The sequence below is a fragment of the Cricetulus griseus genome, assembly GCF_003668045.3.
Source record: "Cricetulus griseus strain 17A/GY chromosome 1 unlocalized genomic scaffold, alternate assembly CriGri-PICRH-1.0 chr1_0, whole genome shotgun sequence".
NCBI lineage: Eukaryota > Metazoa > Chordata > Mammalia > Rodentia > Cricetidae > Cricetulus > Cricetulus griseus.
The window spans coordinates 184672937-184696020 of record NW_023276806.1 but is presented as its reverse complement, the minus strand read 5'-3'; the positions used below and the strand labels follow the sequence as shown (position 1 = coordinate 184696020).

Here is a 23084-nt window from a genome sequence, read left to right as displayed (position 1 = left end):
TGATTGATAGAAGATTATAGCTCATAACTACAGTGATTTACAGATGTCTTGTAGTAGCGATGATCTCTCCTCAGTACTTACTCCCTACATAAACTTTCTTTTCTAAATGGGGACCTCCTATCTCTGTTCGTTTTCCCATTTGCTTTTGTGCTCCTCTTGTTTGTAAACACACACTTCCTATTACAGCATAGAGCCCTCTGTTTGCCTGACCAAAAGACAAGGGCAAAGGAACCTGAACTCTTGATCATGTCTTTCCTTCCTCCATGTTTATGGTCAGTGTTAGATAGTTCATTGGCAAGACACAATATAGGTCAGAATGCCAGGGATATGGGAAGCCACTCCACTACCATTTTTTTTTTATGCAAACTGCACGAGGTTTTATTGTAGTTGTTTAATGAGCTAACACCATGTTAGTTCGGGTCTTCCATCCACCCACCATGGCAGATGGCTGGAAAGACCCTGCGAAGAGTCTGCATGCATAGAGATCTTAAGGGGAGTGTCTAGGGGTACGGACAAGCTCAGGATTGGTGTGCCTCCAGGCTTGGAAGGTTTGCCCTGTGTTGATTGGTCAACTGGTTGTTATGGCCCATAGGCCCTCCACTACCATTTTTAAAAACTAAACAAAATGGTCTTTTCTTAAGAGTACATTTCCATCACTCCCCCATCCACCTGTGGTTCTCTACATTCATACGAGTCAGAAATGTTCCAGTTTCAGTATTCCGGACCCACCTTCCCAACTCTGGCCACATCCTTTGCGTACAACTGCTATATTTCTGAAAGTTGATTTTTCAAAACACTTACTTTAAAAGGCAAATTTACAAAATTGCCATTATGGATTATACCTACTAAGTGAATGATTATGAAAACAAGAGAAGTTCATCTGTGTACTTCCTACAACACACCACCCATTGAGCAACTGCATTAGAGGACATCAGCGGCCCCCAGCCAGTGAAGGGCAGGACGGCAGTTTTCCGACCATGAGTTTTGAAGGGCAGGACGGCAGTTTTCCGACCATGAGTTTTGCTGCGGCGGTGTACCATCCTGAGAGAGACGAGAGAGTGGAGATTCATTTACATCCGAGGCATGCTCTCCAGAAGGGCGGGTTACTTTATATGCTATGGACACTGGAAATGAAAACCCAGTCCTTTCATCAAAAAATCAACAGCATAGAAGAAAAAACGATAGGCTTCTGGGGAAGGGTGGGGGCTGGGCAGAGAAAGAGACTTTCATGAAGTCCAGTGGACAAACAAACTGCCTGTGGCGTTCAGGGTCTAGTGCGCACCCGGAGTGCAGTCTGTCTCAACGTTCTCGTTCTAGCCTGAACATTCTAAGATTCTGCTAATTATGCTGGTGTGCAAGGGTCAGAACAGGAGGGCTGCGGGCTGAGGGCCCAGGGCTGGGCGGGGTCCTTGAGCAGGATCTAGTCCAGTGCCTAGAGGGCAAGAGGAGCCATGTGTTGGCCGAGGGCCTGGAGCCAGATCCTCCTGCCAGTATTCCTCTCTCTAGCTCTCATCCAGCTATTTATCAGCTTCTCCGACCATAAATTTACTAAAACCCATCGCAACTGGAACCGTCGGTCAGAACAGATCGAAAGGGGTGAGTGACCTGTGATACCAGGCAGGGTGCTGTGACAGTGGCCCGCTGGCTTTTTGGTGGGAGCGTCCTGGCTGGCTCAATGGTCCATTTCAAAACTTGCCATTTGGTGGTGGTGGTGGTGGTGGTGGTGGTGGTGGTGGTGGTGGTGGTGGTGGTGATGTTTTGAGGAAATCTAGTTAAAACTAGATTTTGTTTCCACTGAAGCCTAAATTGTATTGATGAGAACCGGAGGTAGAAACAGGCTGTGCAGTTTAGTTTAAAAAGACCCCACAGAAAGGAGACCTCTTTCTGTTTCTTGCCACTCCCCTCATTGCCAGGGACCAGAGATGCCAGAGTGTTTGAGAGGCTCTCATACCTGATCTGGTTCTTCAATGATTTTAGGGTTATCTCTTCCAAGGGAGACATGTAAGAGTAGCATGGAAGATGGGCTAAGATAAAACCCCTTCTGGTCAGGAGACTGGAATTTCTGGCTTGGGTGGAGACCTAGCATTCCATCTGAGGGGGTCAACCACCAGGCCAAGGGCTCATGCCTAGGAAGCCAAGCTAGAGACAGGTGGACTATTTAGTCCTTTCCTGAGGTGATGTAGTCTTGGTTTCCAGAATACCTGCCCCTGTTGCAGTAACTCACCCAGCAGCAACCATGAAGCTCACGTCTGACCACCCATCCAACTTTGTCTCTTTCTTTTCTCTTTTCCAAGCATGCTTTCTCTAACACTTTGGGCCCCCTTCTCATCAGGAGACTGTTTGTCCTCCATGTATCTGACCTCCAGGCTGGCTCACACAGCATGGCTTTTTCATCCTTTTCTCCATTGCCCTTCTTGTGACAGCTACTGAGACTTGCAGCTTGCCTGCCTTGGGTTTTGTTGTTCTTGTTTTCCTTTTAAACATGAATAAAATAGTTCTTGAGCCTAAACAAAAAATTCTTTGCAAATGCTACTGAAGAAGGCAAATGTAGCAATATTAATACTAAATAAGAGAGATTTCAAGTTAAGCACCAAGTAGAGGAGCTGGTAGTATTTTATACTTACACGCAGTACAATAGTAACGTATTAATCAACTATTATTTACCTAAAATATATTTTTAAAATTTACACAGCAAAGGATAGATATATTTTTTAAAAAGAATACCTGACAAATTAGTGTTTATATGAGAAATCAATAGATCAAGTTCAACACCATGTAATTGTATCCTTCACAGAAGAAGATGAGATTTGCTGGATCTGCAACATTCTGGAATATTGCAATATTCCACAAAAACTAGGAAAACGACGTTCTAGACATCATGACAAATATGATTGTGTGGAAAGCAATATATATGGGAAACAAATGTAAAAACCAGGCTGGGGCTTAGAAGACAGTGCCGTGGATAAAGCCCCGGAGCCCCAAGCATGAAGATTAGGATAACATCCGCAGAAACCACGTAAAGGCAGATGTGGTAACACATCTGTGGCAAGAGGGAAGACAGACATGTTAATTCCTAGAATCCCATGACCAGTTAACTTGGCATATGCCATTGTAAACAAGAGACTTGCTTCAAAAAAGGAAGAAGGCAGGAACACTGGAGGCTGTCCTCTGAGATCCACACATGTCCTTGGTGTATATGAACCTACACACACACACACACACACACACACACACACACACACACTACAAATACAAAGACAAACTGAGGGTTGTCCCATAAAATGCTGATACACACTCATCAAAAATGCTCAGGCCATGACAAACAAGGACCGACATTAAGCCCCATTGCAAATAGAGGACACAATCTGACTGAAGGCAATAAGGAACTTCACAAATAAGACATTAGTGTAAAAAACTAGTGAAATCCTGACAAAATCTGGAGTTCAGTTCAAAGCAATATATTAATTTTGGTTTCTTAGTTCTTGAAGTTTATTCAATTTTATTTATCATTATTGTGAGTATGATGAGTATCTACAGGTCCACTCATGCCATTGCACACGTAGAAGTCAAAGAACATCTTTGTGCAGTCAGCTCTCTGCCCCCAACTTTATACAGTCTTGAATTCAGGTATTCAGGCTTCCAAGGCATGTGCCTTTACTGGCTGAGCCCAGCTTGAAGGCCCTAGTTTCTCTGTGTGATCTGGAGCACAAGATATTTAGAAAGGGAAAAAATGGTTACAGAGTATGCAGGGACTCCTATGTTATCTTCACAATGCTCCTGAAATCTGAAATTACTTTAAAGTATGATGGTAGTTAGCAAAACAAGCTCGTGAAGCAGTCTGAGTTCAGGTAATGGTGACCAGATCATTCCTCCTGAAATAATCCTGGAACAGAGTCCCGGACATTCTTGAAGCCATCAAATCTTTTCTGCTTACTTTGCTTGTCTTTTCATTGTCTTAATGTTCCTGCAAGCATTTTAATTTAATTCTCCAGGGATAGGAAAAGAGCTAGTGATCAATGGGATTTAATTTGAAAGCTTAATGTAAGTTTTTTCCCATCCAGGTGAGTTCTGCTCCTAATTAAACAATCTGAAATTATGAAGCTTATGAATTCTGCCACAAAATAATAGGTAGAATGATTTTATTATTACTGTATCATAAAACATGAGCATCAGATATAAACTCGTTTTTTTTTTTTTCAGAAGCTACCAGACTAAACCATGAGGCACCAAAATGAGTTTTTAAATTTGAACTCACAGTTTTCATTCTAGAACTTTCAAATATATGTGATACTATTTCATACTATCATTTTTTTCTACAAAATCAAAAGAAAAAATCTGCAGCTGGGAGGATTTTTTAAGTTTTGTGACAAAACAGGATGGAGAATGGCAGGTTTCTTTTTTAATTAAAAGGTTAATTGATTAGCCAGGAATGCCTTTGTAAAGCTGTTCTGACAACAAAGGAATTACTAAACTATTTTTAAAGTATGGTATATTAACTGTGTGGTAATATTGACAATTTGCCTATTTTGATTATCTTTTGGAAGTTGTTTTTTAGAAGTTGGCTGATCGACATTGTATAATGCCATCTCATGTTTTTCCAGAAACTAGAGGAAATGAGTGGGGATTAACTTGAATGATGGAATGTCTTAGTTATTTTTCTATTTCTGTGAAGAGACAGAATGACTAAGGCAACTTATAAAAGAAAGACTCTATTTAGGGGACTTGCTTACAGTTTCAAAGGGTGAGTCTATGGCCATCATGGTGGCAAGCATGGCAGCAGACAGTCAGGTATGGCCCTCACTAGAGCAGTAACTGGAGCTCTGCAAGCAGCTGATCTAGAAGCAGGAGGCAGAGAGAGAGAGAGACACTAGGCTTGGTGTGGGCTTTTAAACCTCAAAGCCACACCGACTCCAATAAGCCACACCTACTCCTCCTAATTCTTCCCCAAACAGTTCCACCAACTAGGGACCAATTATTCAAATATATGTGTCTATCGGGCCGTTATTATTCAAACCACCACATTCTGAAAGTATTTAGGAGTATGTAAATAAAAAAGCAAAATGTTTGAATTTGGATGAATGTAGCTTGAAACAGGAATAAATTGGCTTTGGTTTTAATTTTTATGCTTTTCATTTTCTTGTAGAATGTGCTGAAAAGCAAACCTGCCCATTGTGTACCAAAGACAGGAGAGTAAGTTAATTTTCTTATGAATAAATTGTCCTGGGAATGTTATAAGCTCACACATTTACAGTTGTCATCTGAAAGATGTGTTAAGTTTTGTTTCCTATACTTTTATAGCAAAAATGAATATTGATGGCTATGAATATATGTCCCTTTACTATAAACTTTCTTTGTGGATCTAGAATAAATAATGGAAATATTTTAGTACAAACATGTACTTCCGTCTGGGAAATCATACATCAAAAAGAAAACAAGTTTTTGCTTAACAAAGGAAATCACACCAAAAAGTTGGAATAAGTTTTATAGGTAAAGGAAAGATATAGCTTTTGAACTATGGCAAATATATACATATATTGCCATTTCTAATCTCTAAAGAGTAGGAAGAATGACAGACAATCCTTAACCTCAGTGTAACTAAGGTTTCCCTCTCTGATGATTAAATGTATTTTATTATAGTATTTTACTTCCAACTTTGAAGAAAGCAACAAACAAACAAAAACCCCAACAGTGATGAAGTAAATATCAATTTGTACACAGCTGTGCAGCACCACTAAACCATTCAGATCTGACCTCTCTTGATATCACTGACAAGGAAAATTGGCTGATAACAAAGTGACACAATCTGGTGATGGTATCTGTCATAGTGATCTGGACATGTATTATCTGCTTCTGCTTTTCTTTTGTTCTAATGAGGACCTGGGCTTCCCACTATGTTCCTGGCTTTCCTCAGACAGCACTGACTCAGACACACACTGTCTCCGTGTCCACTTCCCTAACTCCAAGGCTGGGATAACAGGGATAACACAACACTCTGAATTCTGAAACACCTGTGGTGCTTCACCTGAATCCATTCCCCCACCTTGTTGTTCATTGTTTTGCAATGTAAAATTTTAAACATAAAGTAGAGGAAACATACCTGGGGACTATGATGCGAGCTCCTTGTCCTTCCTATTTAGAAAGCTGAGGTGGGGGATAGCTTGAGTCCAGGAATTAAAGACAAGCTTACACAACTAAAAAGAACCATGTCTTTAAAAAATATTATAGGAGATAGTATAATAAAACTTTATACCACTAAAGATCATCTTGGGAAACTTTGTCTCATAAATGTCCCCTCTTTCCAAGTAGATTACTTTGAAGTGAATAATTATATGGATATCATTTTGTTTGTACATATTTGACCCTCATATATGTCTTCAATAAGGACTTTAAAGTATCGTATCTATAATCATATTTAGAAATCAGCAACTAATTACCCAGCTTTTTGTTTCATGGTAATGCTTAAATCAGATCCACATGCTGTAATTGGTTGATACATACCTTAAGTCTCTGAGTCTATACATTCTTTTTTCTCTCTTTCTGTTATTGCAATGTATTTGTTACAGAATAGATTGTTGTCCTGATGAGCTCCCTATAGGCTGGGTTTTGCTGGTCACATTCACAATTCTACGATGGCCTTGTCATGTTGTTGTTTCCCTTTCCCTGTTTTTATAAGGTTGTAACTAGACATAAAGGACTGATGAGATTCTATAGGGGTTTTTGGCAGCAACATCTCATGCCGAAGACTTATTAGAAAGCTGATAAGACTGTGGTGTAGCCTTTGGTGATGTCAGCAGTAAATAACGTTTTCTTTACTTATATCCATTGTATCCTCAGGGGCTACAAAAGCTACATTAATATACCTGCCTCCCTGTTTGAAGCCACTTACACCGCCCAGCTCTGACTGGTCCTGTGATCTTTCTATGCTTCAGTGCTATGCATTAATAGCTGATTACTGCACAAGCACATTGCATCAAAGCCCTCATTAATACAGCTACAATGGTCACCTGATCCCAGATACTGCCTATTATTTGCGCTTTTGATTAGCAGCATTTCCTAAGAATGGCCATACTAATAAGTCCAGAATGTTATAACCATCCTTAAGATGCCAATATTCCCCCTCACCCCTCCAATCCCAAAAGGTAACTTGATCTTTTGCTTTTCTAGACAAAAATAGAGACTTTGGGTATTAACTTCACTCACCAAATTGAAGGTGAGGATGTAATTATATCACTAAACCCAAGAAAAATGATAAATGGGTGTTTATTGGGGAACAATTAAACACAGACAAATACAAAGAACTGCTGGAGAGTTTCCCTGCCAGATCTGCTGACCCACCAGAAAGAGCACACAGACGAAAGCCATGCCCCAAGTTCTTCTCTTTCTGCTTCTGTCCCCCTGAAGCCACACAGGTCCACAGACCAGCTGCCTACACCAAATTATAGAATGTCTGTCATTTTTATTCAAAATTACATATCCTTAATGTTTTTCCTTAAAGGATTAATATCCCCTGCAGTTTGGCCATACTTCTTTTAGACTTACAACTTTGCAACTTTAAATTTTCTTTCATATGACATATATATTTTTACTGTCATATTTCCTCTGTTCTCAGTTCCCCACAAACAAAGTCAGTGTTTTATTCACTGTTTTATCAGTACACTGCACACATTTCCCAGCACACATTTCTAGTTATTGAGTGGGAAGCATTCAATAACTATTGAGTTAACTCTTAAGCTATTAGAAGAAGCTTAAATTACATTCAATACATTCTAATTTAACAAGGTAGAGAATTTTATCTTAACACATTTCTACACATAAACCATTATGACATGTCCGGAGATGTGCATATTTGAGGATAATGTGAAAATGATTCTCTCTATCTTATAGGAATTAATGAAAGGATAAGTATGCATGGTCAATGTAGAATTAGAAGGTTGTCTTCTGAACAAAGAGTCTCTGTAATAACTGGAAGGACAGTGACTTTCATCCACAGATTTTATCACTTCCCACACTTCCCTATATACTTTATAGGTGGCTATTCCTAAAGCAACCAATAACATTTGCATTCTCCTTGGATGCAACAGATTATTTGTCATATCTTGAAACACCCTACTTTATGTCCATTTACCTCAAGAAAATTGTCACACCAGCACCTAATTTCCTCCTAACATTATACTTTGGGTTTGTATAGTGTGTATTCTTAGGTGAAAGAAAATCTTTAGATTCTGTCTGAATATTTTCCTTGTAGTCTAATAGCAAAGACCAGCCTTCCTAGAATTAGAAAATATTCTTGCCCAAAACAAATCCATAAAAAGAAACTTATTTAAAACCTTACCCTCAACTTACTAGTCATAAACACAGCATATGAAAAAGAAAATCTGGGACTAGGGAACTGGCTAAGTGAGGAAAGTGCTTGCACTGAAGCATGAGGAACTGAGTTAGGAAAAAGCCAGACATGGTGGCATGATTTATAATCTTAGGGCTGGAGAAGCCAAGACAGGTAAATCCCTGGGGCTATCTGGCCACTTAACCCAGCAAAATTGGCCATCCTGGGGCCTGTGAGAGGTCCTGTGTCAACAATAAGGGGGGTGCCTACTGAGGAATAAGGGGAATGCCTACTGAGGAATAAGGGGGATGCCTACTGAGGAACAACATCTAAGCTGATTCCTGCCCTTCACATGCATACACACACTCAAACTTTGAATGCACTCTCTCTCTCTCTCTCTCTCTCTCTCTCTCTCTCTCTCTCTCTCTCTCTCTCTCACACACACACACACACACACACACACTCATGCACTCACACACCACCAAAATGTTGATATATTTCTTCCATTAAAAGTAAAACCTCAAAAACCATGCCAACTAAAACAAGTTAAACATTCTTTGCTTGTCTTTTGTTGCTATTTAGAGTTTTTTGTGCCACTGTTGATTCTTTGAAATGATAGTTCTCAATCATGATGTCACAATAGTGAGATTGTTCCTGACTAAGGGAATAATAAGGCTGAATTTTGCAGTGGATTAAAAAAATAACTCAGAGTAGATTATAGGTTGTCTCTACTATCAAGTCTTCTCATTCATTGCATCCTGATATGAATTATTGTTCAGGACAGAAAGGAATGACATTACATAAAGAGAAAGGGGACTTGTAAATCTCTCTCATGGCCTCACTTATGTGTTGACTAGTTCACATGGAAAGACTGTTATCATATGATTGTAAAACCAAATGCATTTATGAATGGTGGGCATACTATATTTGTCTTTCTGGTTTGGGGTTACCTCATTCAGGATGTTTTTTTTTTCTAGTTCTGTCTATTTGCCTGCGAATTTTAGGATGTTATTGTTTCTTACCACTGAGTAGTACTCAACTGTGTAAATATACCACATTTTCTTTATCCATTCTTCAGTTGAGGGCCATCTAGGTTGTCTCCAAGATCTATCTATTATGAATAATGTTGCTATGAGCACAGTTGAACAAATGTCCTTGTGGTGTGAATGTGCCTCCTTTGGGTATATGCCCAACAGTGGCATTACAGAGTCTTGTTCCCTAATTTTCTGAGAAATCATCACGCTGATTTCTACAGAGGCTGTACAAGTTTGTACTCCCACCTGCAATGGAGGAATGTTCCCCTTTCTCCACATCCTCTCCAGCATAAATTGTCATTGGTGTTTTTGATCTTAGCCATTCTGATCAGTGTAAGATGAAATCTCAGAATGGTTTTGATTTGCATTTCCCTGATGACTAAGGATGTTGAGCATTTCCTTAAGTGTCTTTCTGGCATTTGAGATAGTTGTGTTGAGAATTCTCTGCTTAGATCTGTACCCCATTTTTTAGTTGGATTATTTGGTAGTTTGATGTCTAGTTTCTTGAGTTCTTGGTATATTTTGGAGATCAGACCTCTGTCAGATGTGGGGTTGGTGGAGATATTTTCCCATTCTGTAGGGAGCTGTTTTGTCTTGTTGACCGTAACATATCTTTTGATTTAAATTCTGAAGTCAAGTTATTTTTAAAATTATATGTATATATAATTTTTATATTTTATATTTTATATATTTTATAAATTTTATATTTATAATTTAAAAATATATGTAATTTTAAAATATATAGGTTGGTTTAATCTAGCAGCTTTCGTAACCAAATGTCTCTCAGCAGTTATCATTTGTTTATTGGCAGTATAAACATTTAAAGACAACACAGTCCAGACTCTGTGTTTTCCATATTTACATGACTTATTATGTTCTTTTCTTAATCTATTTCTTTTTAGAGACTTTCTCTATACTTTTTCTTTTCTCTCCCAAACTTATGTGTATTTTTAATCACACTGTAAACCTTTCAAAGTGATTTTTTTTTTGTCTGAATCTGTCTTCACTTCGTATATCTTTTTCTGACCACATGAGTCTTTAAACTGATAAGCGGCATAGCTAGGATCAAGGAAGCAGCTTTGGAGTCTGGCTCTGCCCCATTCCTTGATTCTGAGAGCCTAGTCTCATGGCAGAGGCATGTTTCTCTCCAGCTCTGGGAGCCATGTTTACTGGCCCAACTCTGGGAAGTTTCTGGGTCCATGCTACTACTGAGTAGCGTGCTTCAGGCTGCTCATAAACACCATGTAAGTGTTTGGTAGCAAGGCTTCTTAAAAGAGCCATCATTTTTTCCCCACTAACACCAAGCCAGAAAGCCACGTCTTAAAGGATCTGTGCCTCTCCTTACCACCAGCAAACAGAACTCATGGGAGAAAAGGCAGCTACGAGGAAGCTGTGCTTGATTCCATTATTGTGTGTTTAGAATCCTTTTTTAAGTTTTGTCGGGTTTCATGTGGAAATTTCAGTCCCACACTGGGTACCAGATGAAGCATAATTGTAATTAATCTTAATAAAAAAAAAAAACAGGCGTCAGATATTGGGGTAAAACCTGGGAGATCAGAGAACTGGGAGCAGCTGTAAGTGGCTTCCTACCTGTCTCCTTCCTGCATCCAAAAAAAAGGGGCTGAGATTCTGTCTCCATCCCACCCTATCACATCCTGTCTCCACTTGTTGAGTTCTGGGATTAAAGGCATGAACCACAACCTCCCAGCTTCTAAGGTTAACTAGTGGCTAGTTCCACCCTCTGATCTCCAGGCAAGCTTTATTTGTCAAAACACAAACAAAATATCACACAACACATGATAATGAAATAAATGCAATTTTTAAAAAACCTCATACATATACACACCTTTAAAGACTCAGAGCTGTTGTCATTTCTTTGATCTCTTAGGACTGTAGTGTTTCTCTGCAGTGTATTCTTCCTTTCTAGTTCAGATAAAATGAAAAAAAAAAAAAACAACCTTTTTTTTCTTTCTAGTAGGCAATGTACATGTTTTACTGACTTGAAGGTTACAAAAGCCTCTCCATAACCGAATGCCATGACATTTCAAACCAGTCACTCATTCTTCCCGGCACTAGCTATTTCCTTGGTGGACTTGCCCTTCCAGGGCCCTCTTCATTCACTCACCTCTGCTTCCCTTACCAGTTCTTCATTTCATGTTCCTAAATGGGAGCATTTTTATATTAAGACTCTTCTTTGGTTTTGTAACATGAAGTGTTTTTAAATTTTTTCATCTAATATATTTTGATCATGTTCTTTCTCCTTCCTGAACTCATCACAGATCCTCTCTCCTTCCCACCCAACTTAATGCTCTTTCTATCTTAAAAAAGCAAAAAGACCTCACCCTAACAAAGCAAAACAAACAAAAAGCATGCATTGAGGTAAAAAAAGCTAAAGAACAAAAATAAAATATGGAGTCCTTTTTGTGTTGGCCAACTATCCCTGAGCCCATGAGGCCTGTCCTTGAATATGGTTGATATTACTATTTGAAGAATATATTCAATTAAAGAAAACTGATTTTTCTCTCTCTCTCAGCATATATCAATTGCAAATAGCTTCTTAGACGTTTATGTGACTTGAACTTATACAAATCTTGTTCATGCTATCACACCCTCTGAGTTCATATGTGCATCAGCCTTGGTGCAGCTGGAAATTCCTGTCTCCTTGGCATCACCCAGCACCTCCAGATCTTACACTCTTTCTGCTTCCTCTTCTGCATAGGTCTCTGAGCCTTGAGGGGAGGGATATGTTAAAGACATCCCATTCAGGACTGAGCACCCCGGAGTGCCCCACCCTCTGCAATTGTCCAGTTGTGAGTCTCTGTTTATTACCGTCAGCTGCAAGGAGAACATTGTTATGCTGTATGTTCATCCTGTACTCTCTTACATGCAGTCATGGCTTCTACCAGAAACCCTTACACCTATCAGATCTCTAATAGTCATGCTCACAGTTTCTTGATTGACATTTCCTTCTTGATACTTGTTTTAATCACTTCAAACTTAAAATACCTTTAACTAAATTTGTCATTTTATCATCTCTGAAGAAGCCTTATTTATTCCTGGCATCATTCCTCAAGAATTCTAATTTTAAAAATCTTTGACTCCTTTGCCTTCCAGAAAACATATCTATTCTTTCTTTCCAAAGAAGCAATCCTAGACATCTTTTTTTAAATTTTTTTAAGATTTTATTTATTATGTATACAACACTCTGCTTCCATATATATCTGCACACCAGAAGAGGACACCAGATCTCATAACAGATGGTCATGAGCCACCATGTGGTTGCTAGGAATTGAACTCAGGACCTCTGGAAGAGCAGTCAGTGCTCTTAACCTCTGAGCTATCTCTCCAGCCCGCAATCCTAGACATCTTATACTGCTACTCTATCCCCTACTTTCCTACCCCAGTCCCTCCAGTCTCTTCTCAAGTCTTAATTATCATAATTAGATTTTTAATCAAGTCACCTTTGGATTCCAAATAATCCAATTTAGTCTCTATTGCTAAATAGGGCACAATATATAAACTCCTTAGTTGCACAGTCACAGCCCATCACAATCCAACAGACAAACATCTTTCTGAATGACTTTACAAAGACCCACCAAGATACATTTTCACGTTGCCACAGTGGGCCTTGTGCTAGTGTTCTTCAGTGTCTTCTGCATCTCTTCCCTTCCCTGTATACATTTATGTGTTCCTGAAAACCTATGCTACTTTCTTATATTGCTTGAAATAAGTCTTGTCCAGTCATTCTGAACAGAAGGGAATACTTTCTCTTGTTAACTATCACATTTTAAATACTGATCATTTTGAAATTATAATATTCTTCCATTCAGAGATGTAAATGTGTTTGTGTCTAAAGTGTGCACATTGTACCTTCCAAGCAGCAGCAAAAATACTTGGTTCATCTGTGTACTAACTGCGGCACCTGGCATCTGCCCTGTAAACTTTCTTTTGTTCTTTGTGTCCTAACACTCATTTTCTGTTTGTCTGGTACCATACCACACATTTTTAAGTACAATATTAACAGCCCACTAATCATCATTATATACCTATCCCCTTACTATATTTTTCATTTTAATGTAAAATGTAATATTTTTCATTTTAATGTAAAAATAGCAATTCTGTCTCTGCACAACATTATTAAAATATGTTCTACTGCAAAATTAATATTCTGGTTTTGCTGTGGAGCAATAGTAACCATCACTCTAAAGCCTTTAGCTGGATTCTCAGTTGTCACATTCTTAAGAGGTTAAGATTGTAAAGCTCTCATAGTTATATGGCTCACCCTCTTTAGCTACAAGGAAAATCCCATGTAATTTGTTTTAAATTATACATTACCAATCTAAGGATACTCAATATATTATACTGCTACTCTGGGCAATGAATGTGAAGTTCTGTGCTTTGAAGATTTTTTGGTCATAGTTGCATTAGTTAAGGTATCTTTTGTGGTTAAGTGGCAGAAACTCATCTCAAACTAATTTAATAGAAGGGGAAATTCACTCCTTCACAAAATTGAGTGGGCATGGCTTCATGCTCAGCTGAATCTCAAAGGATGCCACACTCCCACTGCTCCCCTTTCATCTTCCAGTCCTGGCACCTTGTATATTGACCTCATTTTCTCCCACAGTGTAGCCTCCAAACAACCAAGGTAAACAATCACTGCTTTATCTTTCACAATGTCTGTAACTCCAAAGAAAGTTCTAATTGCCCCTATTTAGGTCAAACCAGCACTATAGACTGGCCAGAGGGATGAACTACCTTGAGTGTTACTGCCTGGGTCAAATGACCACTCTATTTGTAAGAAAGGAACAGAAAAGAGCTGACCAACAGCTTTAGAGTCACATAGCATTAACTGAAGACACCCACAAGGACAGAGTATATAATTATCAGAAGTGAAAACAGAAGATGGGCAAACATTAAAAAAAAAAAATCAAACGCTTCCCTCTGCTACATTTCAGTCTCTGCCTGTTCAGGACACATTTCATTTTAGCTCTCCTCATATTTAAAAAATGCCCCAGGCAAAATAATACTATCATCCTCACTAAAAATGGCATTGAATCACACTCACTGTGAGCTCTGCTCCCAGCTCTGAGTCTAGAGTCTCACAAAGACAAGAACAAATCCTGTGTTTGGATATGACTCCCCATGTTCCATGCTTCATCAAGTCAGCTACACAATTAATAACAACTCCCCCAAAACCACTGATCAAAGAAAAGAAAAGTTAAGATAACAATAGTGAATATGCCTATTCAGAAAAGCAGATAGTAGTTAATGGTATTGTAACAGAGTCTATGCTATGCTCCAATCTTGGATTCCCAGGCTAAGCAGTGAGTTCTTTGGCCACCAGTTATCTAGACATGCAGGATCCCCATTTCACACACACAGAGAGAAGCATAGGAGAAAATATCTCCTTTGAGGAGTGAGATACTTCAGGCATTCACCCATGGACCTGTCATGGCTATGGGTCCTGTCAGTCAGTGTAGCACTTGTATATCAAGTTTATCTCTTTGAGGTTCAAATTTATTCTGACAATTTATCTCAAAACTCTGCTATATGCCATGAGCTTGACTCTTAGGAGTTCTGAGAAGTAATACCTAAGGCTACCTGTAGGCCTTATCATTAATTCTAGTCCTTGCCGGTGTAGTTCCAGTCTTTGAGCCATAACCTAAGATAGCAGGTGTGTTGACCCAAGTGATGTCCATCTTAGATTTTCTCTAAATGCTTGACTTGACCTTTGGTCTTGGCAAGCATGGAACAAAAGCTGGTCTGTGACTCTTTACAGTGAGTGAATTGTTACCTCTACTTGTTTTGGGATTCTGCAGCAAGGAGCGATGTCAGTATATCTAGGCTCAGTCTCTCAGAACAATTCCCAAGTTCAGAACTGGGCTGCCATCTTTCCTAGCTGTGTGATCATATTATGCAAGTCATCGGCCTGTTCTTTGCTTTATTGCCCCCACCTGTATAATGGCTAACTTACAGGACTGTCATGAGAATGAAATGAATTAATTCATACAAAAGAGTTAGAACAATGCCTGTCACAGGCTAAGCCCCACATGGCAGCCATTTACCAGTCTGGACATAAAAGGGATTTATAATAATTGTATGTGTTTGAGTATTGCTCACATGTACGTATGTGTAGTATGTATGCTTGCCCGGAGCCCTCATGGGGTAGAAGAGGGAGTTATATCCCCTAGAACTGGAGTTACATATGGTTGTGATTTGAGTGCTAGGAACTGAAATCCAGGTCTTCTGATAGAGTAGCAAATTCTCTTAATCATTGAGCAATCTCTCCAGCTTCACTCTTGACATCTTTGTCTTTTCTTCTTCTTCTTCTTCTTCTTCTTCTTCTTCTTCTTCTTCTTCTTCTTCTTCTTCTTCTTCTTCTTCTTCTTCTTCTTCTTTTTCTTCTTCTTCTTCTTCTTCTCTTCCTCCTCCTCCTCCCCTTCCTCCTCCCCCTCCTCCTCCTCTTCCTTCTCCTCCTTCTTCTTCCAAGTTCCAGTCTTTTCTCACACAGTAGTTCTCATCATTGTGATTTTCTGTACCTTATATTGACAAGGGGCTGAGTTCAGTTTTCCCATTCCCAAGTGACTGTCTGATCACCAGTGACTGAAAGTGGAAGGAGCTGATGTGGGGTTGGTTCATTGACAGCACCCCCAGTACCATCTGTAACAGAGAAAGGCTCCCCGGGAAGAAAGAGTAGATGCCAAAAAGAAGGGCCTTGAGGAAGGAAGATGTTAGAGACATTCTAAATTCTCCCTCATCCAGTTCTCAACACTGCTTCCTGATAGGGGTTTTGGGTTGAACCTTCCAAATGCAGCATCTGAGAAGGATGTAAGTGTGTGTGTGATCTGTGTGACTGAGTGAATCTCATGAAAAAATTCCATTAAAACTGAAGGAGTCCAAGGATCCCAAGACAAGGGACAAGAGCCAGGAAAAGATTCAGGCTCAGCGTTTACATTTGCCCTGACCCAGTTACCTGTTGTTAAAAACCAAAACCAAAACCACATAGCAGAGTTGTCCTTTAACTAAAAGTCACTGTTGGAACTCCACAGTAGTCAGGTACTGACCCATGAGGATAGTCATCTCCAGGGCAAGGTGACCCCCAAGGGTGGACATTTCCAAAGGGAATTTGTGAAGCCCTGGCAGCCAATATTCACTGATGCTGTGGTTTGAGAACACAGGTCTGGTAACAAGGCCCTCCATTGGCCTCCAGTGGCTTCTTCTACTAATACCACAACAGTGTTGAGAATGGCTAGTATTTATCAAATACATATTACACTTGCTCTAACAACATCCTGTGGGCGCTATTATACTTTGACCCTGCTTTTATTTTTATCTTCCACATACAGTGTATTTGGTGCCGAGAAGAAAGGCTTTGCAAAAAGTACTGTTTCCCATATTCTGACTGTAAATTCAATTCTATGTTTTGGGCAAACTGTAGAGGTGAGTTGTCCTCATTTAAACTTTCGTGACTTCATTTTAATTGACTTGTAAATAGTAGAAATTGGCTACACTTAAAGGATTTGAAATGATTACATTTGTTTTAGTAAAATTCTCTAGTCCAGGGCTGTTCTTCAATGTTGCCCTCTGGTCTAAGCTCATTGGTTGTTCCAGATGGAACTGATTCAAATTGAGTCAGGTAGAACCCTTGCCATAATATTCGACAGTTTAGATTTCATCTATAAAAATCTCTATTGTATGATATTCATAACCTAGTGAAGGGATGTTTGTGTTCTGATGTTGTAGAAACTCTGACAGTGTGTGTGTGTGTGTGTGTGTGTGTGTGTGTGTGTGTGTGTGTGTGTGTGTGTGTGTGTGTACATATGTGTGTCTGCATGTGTATGTATGTATATGTGTACATGTTAGTACTGAAATGCAGATTTGCTGAGCCTAGTGGTGTTACTCTAGAACATTTCCTCAGCTAATGTAGTCTGTATTGAGAATTATCATTAAGAATGGTGACTCCTACTTAAAACAGCAAATATCATTTTCCAAAAATAATCTTTATATTTGCAATGTCAAATTTGGACATCTTACATGGTAGTTACCAAAACAGAAAAAAGTGCTAATATTTTTCAATGAAATTTCCAGAAAAGCTAAAACAGGTGATTTTCCAAGTGAGCATTACTATTGTAAGAAAATCCTATCTGTCAATTAGTTGTCTGGTGTTTTTTTCTTAATTGAAGTGAAAATATATAATTCTGCCTAAATCTCTGCTTGCTTCAAGTTCTGCAGGTCTTTCAACCATCTGCATTTGTACCTTATAAAAAATACTTTGCATTCAATATGAACAGAAACTCTGATCTCCTATGTTGTGTTTTCCCCTTTAGTTCATTTCACTGTATTCCAGGCTAATAAGCTACATAGTCTGAAGGAGGGGAAAGTTCATCAGAGTAGAAATCTGCTTTCCTGGCAAGTGTGAGCTGTCTCTGACAACAAAAAACTCGTGCTTAGACAACAAACCACTCCCTATTGTCTGCAGGCACCTTCACAGAAACAGCAGTCTGAGGCCTCTACTATCTTACATTGAGAAAGTACCAGAAATGAAATAGAAGGCAAATAAAGGAAGAAAATGGTGCAGTAGTCTTCTAACCTCTTTTGCAATGCAGCTGATTTTCACAGCAGTGACTATTGCATTAGTGGTAGTCACAGAACATACGGTGCATGAGCTTGCAGGCTCATTCTCAACAATGATTTAAGAATGTATATCTAAGAATCCAGATTGCACGATACTAGAAAAGTTAAAAAGCATAAGAAATTTTTATCTGTTATTAAAATATGTCTCTTTTCATCAATTTCAGTTGACCTGTTTGGAATCATGATGCTGATACTGGTTGCATTGTTAGCAATAGGATTCTTGTGGTATTGCCTCGCCTATTACTTATACATGGAGGAGTATGTCATTTTACCTTCCCTAAAAATTCACTTTGGGATGATAGCACTGAAAAAATACTAAGTTAGTTAGTGTTTAATTTTTTACTTAGTGTGAATACTGTACCCACATGGTAAGGAAACACTGAAACGCAATGCAATGTTGTAAGATGAAAAGAGAGAAGAACCAAGGTTCCTGACCTACCTCCACCTCTAGCATGGCATTTGCTGAAGCTGTCCTTCAGGTGGTTGTTTGTGGGTCTGCTGATTACCTCTGTGCAGCTCAACTAGATGGCTGAATACTTTATGCCACACTAATCTCACATACTCTTACACTGAGCTCCCATTTTCATTGTTTTTAGTAACCTCGAGGTTATTAATATTTATATAATGCTTATCTTCTGGAGTTTACTTAGTCCATTTAATCCTCTGTTTTTTATATCTGAGTCTTTTATTAAGATAAGAAAATTTGATGGCCAAGGGTGGTAATGCTCCCCTTTAATCTTCTGCTGTTGTTTTTCAAGAGAGGGTTTCTCTGTAATGTGGCTGTCCTGCAACTAGCTCTGTGGAATAGGCTGGCTTCTACCTCCCGAGTGCTGGGTTTAAAGGTGTGTGCCACCATGCCAGGCAGCTGTCCTTTAGCTTTAGCTGAGAGACACAGGCAGGGGTACCTTCTGAATTTAAATGCAGTCTAGTGTACATAGTTAGACCTTGTCTCAAAAAATAGTTTTTGAATCCCCATATTTCTTATCATTTATCCTCCCTCCCCGTGAGCCCCCAGTGTTGTAAGCTTTCATATTCATTTGGCTTTATGTAGAGGTCACTTTCCATTTTGTGACTATAATTCCACCTCAGAATGCTCACATTTCAAGTCTGAAATTTTGAACTATTCAAGAGAATAAAACATACAAAGGAATAAATACAGTACACAAACTCAAAATGGAAGTGGCAAATATAATTCTACACCACTAACCCACATTGCTTGAAAGAGAATTATCAATGTCCAAGTCAATGGAATTCTCTTTCTTTGCACCCATTTCTTAAAATCAAGCCATTTTCAGCTTGCTTCAAACTGTTTCTTTCTTGTCTGTGCCTGAGTTTCTAGGAATGTTACTTTTTTCCCTTGGAGTTTTAAAATAGCTTCACTACTTCTTGTCATTCAAACTTGTAGCTAGGCACAGTGGCAATACGCCTTTAAGCCCAGCACTTGGGAGGTGCAGGTGAATCTCTGTGTATTAGGGTAGCCTGATCTACAGAGCAAGCTCCAGGATAGCCAGGACTATAGAGAGACACTCTATCTCAAGAAACTAACCAACAAACAAAAAAGGACCTTTACTTTATTAACCATTTATTTTTATATTTGATGTTTTTTCCTACAGTCATTTTCCTGAAACTCTCCCGAACACATTTTTAATTAAGTTGGCATACACAATGATACATTTTCTAAATATACATTATTAAAATTTGTTCTTCCTCTCCATGCCCCACACTGTCTTCTTCTATTTCCCTTACTCTGCTGCTTCTCCCCCTCCCCCTACCCACCTATCAGGCCTCCACTGTGTTTTCAATTTCAATTTCAATTTCAATTTCAATTTCAATTTCAATTTCACTATTCTAATTCACAAAATTAGTTTCTTTTCACAACTAAAGTAGAATATTTTGATTCCCTGTCTTCCTCTGTTTAGAGTCTTTCCCTTTTGTTCCCTTTCCTGGAGAGTCCTTTTCCAAAGGGGCTTTGCAGAGTTTGAAAGTATCCATACAGTTCACAGTTCCTTACCAATTTGTCTTTTCTCCAGTCTTTTATGGTCAGATTATATGTCTCTTATAAGGAGAACCCTTCAATAAGACAGGAAAAACCAAATATAAATAGATGGATGCAAATAGGCTTATCTGCATGTGTTTTATTAAAAAATATAAATGTTGGCCAAAATAGTTTATTTGTTTGTTATAGCACCTCTATTTTGTCTAGAAAATTATATTTTTTCTGATATTGGGGTTTATGTCCTTCTCTCATTGACACATCAGTACAAGACAGAGCAGGGTGTTGACATTCCTTTCCTCTCAAATAACAAAAAGATAATTGTGGGAGAACTAATGGGGTACAGCACATTGGTGGCAAAAGGCTCTTTTTTGTTGCGTTTTCTTTAAAAGATTATGGCATATTATGTCACTACTTTTTTGTGTGGTACTTATGAACAAAATAGCAAATGACATGCATAGGATTAGAGGCCATAGCAAGTGCCCACTGCTGAATCTTCTTTTATACATTTTTTAAAATGACTTGTAAATATGCTCTAACAATTGTATTTGGTTCTGATTTAACTTAGCTGTCCATCTTCATTTTAAATTTCTTTCATAGACATTCTATGCCTTTGTTAACTGAGTGGGCACAGTATTCATGAGAGGAATTTATTCAAGGAGATGTTGTTCTTGATAGTCCAGTCATCCTGGCTGGGTTCTAGTGGAGATGTGGCATAGCTGCAAAGTGCTGGCCTAGCATGCATAGGGCCTGGGGTTCAGCTCACAGCACTGAAAAGAAGGTCTTAGAGAAATAGCAGTCTGTACCTCAAAAATGTTTATTTCATCTGCTATAATTTTGTTAGCATAAAAAAATGAAAAGTTTTAAATGTTCATAAAGCATAGGTACCTGAGGCTTTCTCAAATCCATCTGCGCTTTATCAAATAGTTATTATTTGATATGTACTAAATGTCCCTGTCACTAGAGATAGAATGATAGAAAGACCAATACTTGACTTTCATTTGGGACAGAGATGAGTAAAGAAGCAGTTGTTGGTTTTATTGTTAATTGATTTTTTACATGATATTATATTTAATCCAGTTGTATTTTTCTTAAAATGTACTAGTTCTGATGAGTAGATAAAAGAATTTATGTTAATAAAGCAAAGAAGATGAAATATTTTATAACTATACTCTATGTAATTAATCGAGATAAGTTCAACTATAACCAATCTTAAACTTGAAATTCACCATCATTTTGAACAGGAGGCATGCCTTTTATTTGGCAAGAAATGTGCGTGTTCCTGGTTACAACTGGAATGCTAGTAAGTGCTTTCATCTATTTGATAGGCTATATCCCAGACTTTTTCAGGGACTGACAGCCAGAAGTCATGCTTTTACTGTAGACCACAGAGTTAGAGTCCATGTGGGAAACGTGACAATAGATTTCATCATCCTCATTTTTAAATACACTTTTATAACCTCAATAGTTAGGCTAGGATTTGCAAAATTGTAATAGAAATAATGATCAGAATATTGGCACGGAGTGTTAAAATTTTAAACCATTTGGGGATTTAATTTTTCCCTTCTTTAACGATGAAATCCAAGGAGACCTTTGTCTTAAGGAACCCTTGTGGACTTTCTCCTTCATCTCACCAGGACTCAAGCTACCCAATGTGTATCTGTTTTCTGGGTTCTTCCAGCTTTCCCTTAGTTACTCCCTCACTTGGAACTCAAAGTGTGGCTTCCTCTGCTACTCACCTTAGTTTATACAAGGAAGAGAATAAATAGGCTTCCGGTTTGTGGAGTAGGGAAACAGGGCATTTATACAATGTCATTTAACCACAGTGCCACTCAAGAAGCAAGAGGGAGAAAGCACTCCTTCTGGCTCCCACTGATTTTTTAGAAAAATAATCTGGATGATGTCCTGGTTTAGGGAGTCACTGAGTGTCCATTGATTTTCTGTCACTGAGGACAACTAGTCTTGTGACTTCCTCAAACATTTGACTTCTTCCTCTTTGTCAAATTCCCACTCAGGCTAATGCTACATTACATTCCATGATCCCTAAATATTAAAATGGCAGTAGCATTAAGATCACAGTGGTGTATTTATGGCATTTACAGACATTTTACGATTAATGTTTTTTAAAGATTAAAACTTTAATGCTTTTATTGGATTTTGTTAAAAGTATTTGAAAAGGTGAATTTATTTTCCTTTTCCATAGTATATTATAGATAAGTAGCTGAAAAGACAGATCTTTCCAAGAGAGAAGGAGAACTTTCTTCAATGGTAAGTTTCTCAGAAATACTACAAAGAGTTTCTGTGCCCCTGCTAGTTTGTAGGAAACGGCTTTTCAGGAACGCATACTTAGAATTATTGAGAAGGACACATAAATCTGTGAATTCTATAGACAAATTTCAATCCCCAAGCACATTAAGGAAGGCAGCAGAAGAGGGAGGTGTGAAGTCTGGGAGTCAGGCTTCTCTTTTAACCTGGGTTTAGTGTAGCCAAAGGGCTGCTGCTGAGTTATGGTTTCAGAAAACCAGCTCTCACTTTGTGCATCTTTTTTTTTTTTTTCCTTTTCTCCTGGCTTGTATTTAATTTACTTCTGTCTTGGTCTCTATTATTTCCTACTAACTCCAGGCTTAGTTTATTCTTTGTCAAGTTTCTCACGTGTAACTTTATTACGTGGTTTATTCTTGACGATTCTCCTTTATTTTGTGGTCACTCAATTCTCTTAACTACTCTCTTAGAACTCCCTTTGCTGACCCTATACATTTCCATATTTTTTGATCTCAATAAGTAGTTGTTCAGAGGCATGTTGCTTAATTTCCACATATTTGTGAATTTTCTAAGTTTTTTTTTTCTGATTTTTAGTTTCAGAATTTTGTGAAGAGATAATTGATATGATTTCAGTTTTTTAAATTTGAGAAAATTTGTTTAGTGTCCAAACATAATCTACCTGGCAAATGTCTCATGAATCCTCAAACACGTGTGTTCTGTTGCTACTGCTCTGTATATGTCTGCACAGTCTGAAAAATCATTCAAATCCCACATTTTCTTGTGGATTTTCCTCCTTCCTTCCTTCCTTCCTTCCTTCCTTCCTTCTTTTTTTCTTTTC

At 38.5% G+C, this 23084-nt stretch overlaps 1 protein-coding gene across 1 annotated transcript; it reads left to right on the top strand.

The window, feature by feature from the left end:
• Positions 1 to 1451: 1451 nt before the first annotated feature.
• Positions 1452 to 22864, top strand: LOC113832826. Its single transcript, XM_027391303.2, has 6 exons — positions 1452 to 1596; positions 5144 to 5190; positions 16704 to 16797; positions 18156 to 18249; positions 21232 to 21376; positions 22841 to 22864. Exons 1-6 carry the CDS (start codon positions 1452 to 1454, stop codon positions 22862 to 22864), a joined length of 549 nt encoding a protein of 182 aa, XP_027247104.2.
• Positions 22865 to 23084: the final 220 nt, after the last annotated feature.

What these genes read in the sequence shown, in the direction of transcription:
- LOC113832826 (XM_027391303.2), top strand. Translation starts at nt 1,452, where the DNA reads ATGTGTTGGCCGAGGGCCTGGAGCCAGATCCTCCTGCCAGTATTCCTC. An exon ending in GTTTTGGGCAAACTGTAGAG is followed by an intron (nt 16,798 to 18,155) that starts GTGAGTTGTCCT and finishes CATCAATTTCAG; the next exon opens with TTGACCTGTTTGGAATCATG. An exon ending in CTTTTACTGTAGACCACAGA is followed by an intron (nt 21,377 to 22,840) that starts GTTAGAGTCCAT and finishes TCTGATTTTTAG; the next exon opens with TTTCAGAATTTTGTGAAGAG.